Below are 7,819 nucleotides of genomic sequence, written 5' to 3'. Positions count from 1 at the left end.
GTGTTTCATTCTCTCGTGATTCGTTGAACCTTATTCTTATTGCGTAAATATGGTTTCTCTTGCGAAAGACGCAAGTCTCGTCCCGCGGCAAAGCGGCGTTTATTAGCCGAAAAGTAAAGAAGCCACGTTTCTGTGAGAAATTGCTAGGCTTGCTCGTTAGTACAGTAATATTGAAGAAATTCTATTGCCCTCGCTATCGACTATCACGTCCAACTCTTCTTCCCAGTCCGCAAACTTCATCGCTGAGGATATCTTTTTACTGACGCATTTAATCACGCTCAATACATACATAATTCAAACGTAGAGCAACGCAAAAGATTTCATTGATTTTTCGGCTTAACGTCTTTGCCTTTCTGATTTTTTTGTCATGTTTATATCGTCTATCCTTAATATATCATATCGTGCATTATCACATCAGAAATCTGCATAAATGAATGCAGTATTGTAATTTGTTCGCTTATCCTTATTTCATATTTTTCGACATAGAACTTTACCTTTTTTTTACCTTCTCTTTCATTATTTTGAGACTTCTTTTAGAAGCTTCAAAAGAAACTTTTCTATCGTCTACGGATTTGATTTTGTAATTTACGCATATCTCACACGGACTTTCCTTGATTTTTTAACGGGAGATGGACAGCGCTCTGTTAACCGTATTTCTCGTGATGCGGCACGGTAACTCTCGACACGTGCGAACTGAGGGTGCAGCTCTCCGCAACAGAAAAAGAAAATGATCGATGCTTAGCTTAAGCCAAGAGTTACATCGAAAGCCTTTCTCTCTCCGACATTTTCCTCGGATTAGTTCTGCGGAGGTTAACGCCTGCCTCGTTACTTTAAGCAATCGCAGCAGAGCTGTGGAGTGTCTCCGCAGCTAAATCTTCCGAAGTTGTCAACGTTGTGGAATTGTGGATGGAACAGACCGTATAGAGTTCAAAGCTAATCTGCGAAAAAGCCCGTCGTGTCTAACGAATCCTCCATCTTCTTTCTCACTGTGTCTTATTTTCCTCTAATTGTGCGGCATACTTAAATATAGGAATTAGTAAATGCTAATGAAGTGTATCAATAGTAATCAGATCTTAATGTATTCATTTCCTTCTGATTTGGTCCACAAACAATCACTGTCACAAACACTACGAAGGAAGACTTGCGATGAAAATTAAATATATTAAGATTTATTAATAGATACATTATATACATTAACTTTCTTTTATACTCATTCGATCCACATATTAACGTTAACAACCGTAAACATTAACAATCACACAATCTATTTGATACATACATATTTAATTGTCTTTTATTGATAAAGTTGTCAATTCATACTGCGAATCATGGTGAAGAAGGACGCCGCAGATGATACCATCTAAAACATAATGTCTTATCGTTTGCGAAATGATTATTTGATCCTATAAACTTGTTTCAATTTATTATACGATTATATTGTTTAGATAAATATGATTAAAAAGCTGTAAAAAATACAAGATAAAAAATTTACAGGAAAAAGATCTTACTCAAAAAAGTGATCTTGCAGTTATAGCGAAAAGTTATCTAAGTAATACGAAAAATAAATAATACTAAAATAGATAAATTTTTAGCAAATACTGCGATATGTATTGTATCTAATCAAATAGACAAAGATAGAATTTCGATTTATGCTATAAACTGCACATGGTACATAATTTTCTATCAGATACAAAAAACATCTACAATTCTAGCTGAAGTAGCGTAATATTTTTTTTGGCGTATACATTAACAAACAAAGTTATCTTGCTACATTGAAAGAAAAGATTGGCTGCAGCAAATTGGATTGTAAAATATGGCACAGCATTTTTGATTGGTTGCAGCAGCCAATTTTTAGTTGCGTTAGCCTAATTCTAGTTTCAAAATTCTATATTGACATTGCGAATAGGTTAACGCAACCAAAAATTGGAAAATTGCCTAACGCAATCAAAAATTAGTCGCTGCACTCAATTAAAAATGTTATGCCATATTTTATCATCTAATTTGCTGCAGGCAATCTTCAGTGTAAAAAGTATTTAAATAAAATATTATATAATATTTTATTATTATATTATAAAATAAAAAAATTATATGTTGAATCAAATAAACCTAAACAGACACTATTAATAAAGCATGTTCTTTGCATGTAACAGAAATACATACAGATGCGAATGTTTGCAAAGATAACGGTATAATATGACCGGCGGTTAATTGCGCTGGTTTCTGAGATCTCATTATAATAATATTTACAGATCTTTTTAGTTGATACGAGAAACGATACCATGGCGTGAAATACATCGCTCTCGCTATATCTTGACTCTGAAACAATCCAATAGCGCTATTATAAGATAAATACAAGTAAGAAATTAATAAAATGTAAAAAGATGTTACGCGCAAGAGCTTTGAGAGAATTAGGTGTTTTAAGCGCCTTTTCTATCTGTGAAAATGTACATTCTCAGTTTTAATGACACATGTTTGTGTTATGCATCCTTTATGTTCTTATACTTGTTTTTAATGAAATATGACATAGCGAAGATAGATTTTATTTTAGATCTTAAATTTTTTTCAAGTTTTTAAAAATATTTTACAATTTGATTTTTGAGAAATGAAGATCGAAATATTCCTTATCCTAGAAATTATTCTGTATGATCAATTATTTCATTCATTTATATCATATTTCTTTTTTGTTTTTGTTGTTATCGAATCTTCTTCTACATATTTTAAAGTTATTGAAAGCTAATTAATATATTCAATTATGTATCTCTTTAACATACCTCGACGACGAGAACGTTCGCCGCCCAGTTACTTAAAAACAATTGAATCACTGCAATAAACAGTTGTGTTGCATATTTAAATTTGTCAGGATCATTCTGTAATATTGACACATAGCTGATAATAGTTAAAATGTTTATATACTATAGAATGGCAAACCAACTCATTTACCATATATTTTTAAATTGTTTTATAAAATTAAAATATCCTATCATTTCAGATTTTAAAAGACTGAAAATTACTGTTATTTTTTAAGCTTGAGTTGATTTATAAAAATTTGCGTTTATCTTGAATAAGTGATGACTCAAAATTGCAAGATAAATTAATAATACATAAATAAAAGGATAATTTAAATTCTTACCCCCGCTAATTTAAATCCCACGAGAGAAACATTGTACGTACTGCCGAGCAGTTGCGTCAAAAAAATGCTGGTGGTCAAGTTCTCGACTTCTTTGCAAAGTCTATTTAAATAATGTCATATTTCGATTAATTAAATTACTTTTGCAAGCAAGAAAATCTTTTGTTAATCGCTTTAAAAGACTCGACAAATTTAATAAGTCAATCGCCATTAATTTTTTTAAACAAGAATCATCTTTATCATTACACTGTTAGAAATGTAACCACGATTTTAAATATAAATGAAGCTCATGATTATGAACGAAATTAAAAGTAATGAATGATTTAACTGAAACTTAAATTATAGTAAGTACTTAAATATAATGAACATGTACATTAAATTTCATAAATTTTCATGAAAAATACATTAAATTTTATATATATGTACACAAATATACTTTTTAGTTATGAATACATTAAATTTAATGTAATGTCATGAAATTAAGTTCAAATTATGTAACTTAAAAGTTAATAAAGTTTAAGAACATTTTCTAACAGTGTACTTACTCAAACATCGTTTGATGATAGTATACGCAGGTTTCGAGATTAGATTTCTGATTTTTCGTGTCGTTTCTTTCACGCATTATTTCCATGGAAGCTAAACATGATCCTTTTGAACGTACTCGGTTGGAATCGTTTAGATGCAAAATTCGCGTATTAAGGACTTTGAAGTGGCCGCAAATGGTCAGGACAAGCACCGGTCCAACCGTATCCGCACCGGCGCAAGTAAGACCGACATGTATCATGCTGCATAATTGCGCGATATACATTATTTCGTAATAGGGTGACCGATGAACTTCCATCGGACAGACGTACGGCAGGGTTCTTATCGTCGCGTTTAACACGTCATCATACTGTCCTATGAAGAGATTTGCCAAAGCGTAAAAGAAGATCGTGAAAGCGCAACTAAATAGATAGTAGTAAGTCAAATGTCTCGTCGTTTTCATGTAATCGCGGACGTGCTTTTTCTCGGTCGCGTTTAATATCGTCCAGAGTTCCTCGCAGGTTGCCAATAATCGCTGAAATTTACTCCGAAATAAAAGGAGAATCGTGAACCGCGCTTGTCCACCTACGAGGGAGAGTATCATCGCGAATGACTCCATCCAGGTGTCGAGGTAGACTGTATGCAACACGAATTCGTATGTGTACAGACCCGCGTATGCGAACAGACAACCGTACGCGATAGCTCTAAGGATGTTTTGCGAGCTCGATTGATGGATACTCCCGTTTTCATAGGACACCACTCCGGAGAGTCTCAGCAGCACGATGTTCACGCGGATGACACTCGCGAACGAATTGTCCGATACCATTCTTAATCGGAAATAACTGAATGATGGACTGACGAATACAATAGACACGAGAACTCGAATCTCAACAGTGTCAACTCAATCGAATCGCGATGAAATCCGCATCCGTCTTTTACTTGGAAACCGCGAGCATCAGTAGATCATTTATAGAATTCGTGAGAGACTATAGAATTTGCACCTGCGCATGTCTTGAATGTGGACACGAAATAGCGTGTCTGTGCTCTGTGATTATTTGTGAAATAATTAATTATTCCCGCTGCGAAAAGCGTCCTCCGCAAATTTGCTGGCGAACTTTTGCCGAAGCGAGCGAGCATAACGAATGAATAATTGATATTTATCTTGAAGTTGAGATTGAAATTACGATGGCGTGACGATACAGCATGCAATTCTGCTCGAACAGACGGGTTTAAGAAGTTGCGCTAAACATAGGTTTTTTTGTATTTCTTTCTTTCCTTGCGTGGAATTAACAAAGACTGTCGCGGTGCTTGAACCGAGTGGGTTTCGTGCACGTAATTTTATTCTCTAGGGATATTATTTTTATCTTTTTATTATTTTCCCTTTTCATTTTTAATATTTACGACACATTTGAGTTACGGGAATATCTGAGTACCAATTATTAATTTTTTTTCTTAAGTGGAAATAAGAAAAGCGAAATTTTTTGTCATAAAGGAACAAATATTTTTTCACGTTATATTTTTTCATCTTAAGGAAAAAGTTATATAATCGCTATCTTATTAGGCAATAAGTATTGTGACGAAGAAAGAATGGAAGAAGTCTCGATATTAATTAGCTCAATCATTTTCATTAGTGTTAATGATCAATGCATTGTTTTTATATTTACAACAGCGTTTTGGAACTTGGTACTTCCTTTTTGTTTTTTTAAATTTTTAAAACTCAATTTCTGTGCGAATATTTCTACGAATATTTTCGTTAATTTTAGATATTACGATAACAAAAATAGTAAAAAAAACAATCAAGGTCGGTTGTCACAATTTTTGATTGGTACAAAAATAATAGTTCACTAGCAGAACGTGGTTTCGATCCACGGACCTCTGGGTTATGGGCCCAGCACGCTTCCACTGCGCCACTCTGCTTCCTAATTTTTGATTAGTAATTTTTAGAAAAAAGTTGGAGCATGATTTTAAAATATTATATAAGTTAATATACTCCTTTAGATATTAAAAAAAAATATTACTCTTGAATTTATCATTGTATGAATAAGTTATTTAATTTTAAATGAAGCTGCAAAAATGTGACAATTAATCCATGTTTTGGATTGATTGTCATACGTTTTAGGATTGGCAATTTGTTGTGGACAACACATAAAAAATACAATTTTTATTTTAATTTCTATATTCACAAGTACAGTCTTAAGATGTCACGAATCAATTAAAGAGCTGTATTAACATCTTATAACATTTTATATATTACTTACAAGACGGTTTTAAAATAAAAGAATCGATTGAATACCGACCTAAATCTATTTATTTGACTTGTGTTTAGGGACTGTAGATGGATAAAGATTAGACATCTAATGCGATTTGCTCAGTAAGTAACAGCTCGACGAGCGAGTCTTCTATGATAAATTATTAACTGAGTCAAAGAGATCTTAAATGTTTATTCTTCGTTGATAGTGCAGCCTAAATCAATAATTGAAAATGCTACGCTAGCATACAATCTATTTTATCAATTTGTTGAAAATATTATTACATATTATACATTAAAGTAGCCATTAACAATTAAATTAGCCAAAACAATTTCAATAATCGTGTAAAAAATAAGATATTTTGCAATATTAGAAATTAAAATTTCTTAGTTACATTTCTTAAAATTTTAATTTCGTTGAATTTAATAAGAATTAATTAAACTTAGTAAACATTTAAACATTTATTTAATCTGATGGCGGTAAAATATTGATTTTATTTCACGACGCAGTATAGACTTCCTAGATGGCAGCATGTCGATCTAATAGCGTTATTATAAAATGTTCTATGTCACAAAATAACTAGACCTTGTTTTTATTTTTTTTAATAAAAGAAAATATTACAGTTTGATTTAATGATCAATTATTGGACTTAATGAGTCTCCAAGTTCAACACTTGCATTGTGAATATGTATGTATATTTATACCTACTCATTGTATTCATTTATATTATACGTTTTTATGTTGTTTTCATAAACGTTTGAGACAAAATGAAAATTATTATTATTATTATTTAAGATGATTAGAAACAATAAAATAATACAGCATGACTCATACACATATTTGACAATGAGATATAAATGGACAAAATAGAAGGAGTTAATTATCTTTATCTACGTGTTTAAGAAAATTATTAATTTTTAAATAAAAAGATTATAATATTTAATAATACAGTAATGAAAAATATAAAATGTTTATATAAAAAAATTTCACAATAGTAACGTTTATTATTCATAAAAGTCACCATTAATGAGAGTAGGGAAGGAATATAAGAAAAATAAAATTTGTGATTGGAAGGCACTTTTTAATTTACTTAACTTGCAATTACTTTCATAACAAATTAGCAAAGTGAGTTATTATGTTATGCATAGATATAACACAGATACTACTAATATTAATATTATGACGACAAAAAAGTATATTAAAGAGATGATATAGAAGAGCTATTTCCAACATCATTAATCTCGTTCAAAGTTCAATCTCCGTTACTTGATTGTTATTCAAGATAAATCTACATTTTTTCTCCTTTAGACGCAAAACATCTTTTTTTTCCCTTCGAAGATATCGAAGATATCGAAGATGCTAATTCATTAGCGATAAACAAGAAACTCCCTAATACATTAAGAAGCACCGTATACCGTAATCAGCACTGCTGATCAGTTAGTGTCATTAGCACCCTCCCAAGAGAATCTTCTCCACTTGACTCGGTATAACTACAACCCCTAAACCACCTAAACTCTCAAGATAGGCGACTCTCGTGTGTAACGTTTACAGAGCGCTGGCGTCTCGTTGGGACACGTTGTCCGGCTATTTTCACCAAGTGCGACGGGGAGGAATGCACATCACGGGAGCGTCGTTTCCCCACCTTGCGCGCGCGCAACGACCGGAGGGAGAGCCGTCCGAGGGTGGGTTCGCGTTTTGCGGGCGCGCTTCGAGGGATTCGCACGCGCGCGGTTGATGTGGCTCACTCGCCGCGTGACACGAGTGACGGCTGAGCGGAACGCGCGAATACGCGCGTGGACTCCTTTATTTTCGCATTGAGCAGCATTCAGTCAGTCGCTTCAACACCACGCTCCGCGAGTGCGTGCGCGGTGCGTGCATGTGGTCGAAACGACGACGACGACATCCTTTGTCATTGGCACCT

At 33.1% G+C, this 7,819-nt stretch overlaps 1 protein-coding gene and 1 non-coding gene across 2 annotated transcripts; both read right to left on the bottom strand.

Moving 5' to 3' along the window:
- Window positions 1-1,309: 1,309 nt before the first annotated feature.
- LOC105621432 (odorant receptor 49b-like) lies at window positions 1,310-4,475 on the bottom strand. The gene is made up of 5 exons (XM_012202902.1): window positions 3,673-4,475; window positions 3,131-3,230; window positions 2,772-2,867; window positions 2,161-2,316; window positions 1,310-1,360 (listed from the first exon to the last, which is right to left on the bottom strand). The coding sequence occupies exons 1-5, from the start codon at window positions 4,473-4,475 to the stop codon at window positions 1,310-1,312; spliced, it is 1,206 nt and encodes a 401-aa protein (XP_012058292.1).
- A 1,019-nt stretch (window positions 4,476-5,494) lies between these two features.
- Window positions 5,495-5,566, bottom strand: Trnam-cau. Its single transcript has one exon. It is a non-coding gene; the product is annotated as a tRNA-Met (tRNA).
- Between the last annotated feature and the right edge of the window lie 2,253 nt (window positions 5,567-7,819).

This window comes from Atta cephalotes (assembly GCF_000143395.1).
Source record: "Atta cephalotes unplaced genomic scaffold scaffold00033, whole genome shotgun sequence".
Taxonomy (NCBI): domain Eukaryota; kingdom Metazoa; phylum Arthropoda; class Insecta; order Hymenoptera; family Formicidae; genus Atta; species Atta cephalotes.
Note: the sequence above shows the minus strand (reverse complement) of the source record. Positions and strands in the feature narration are given on the sequence as shown.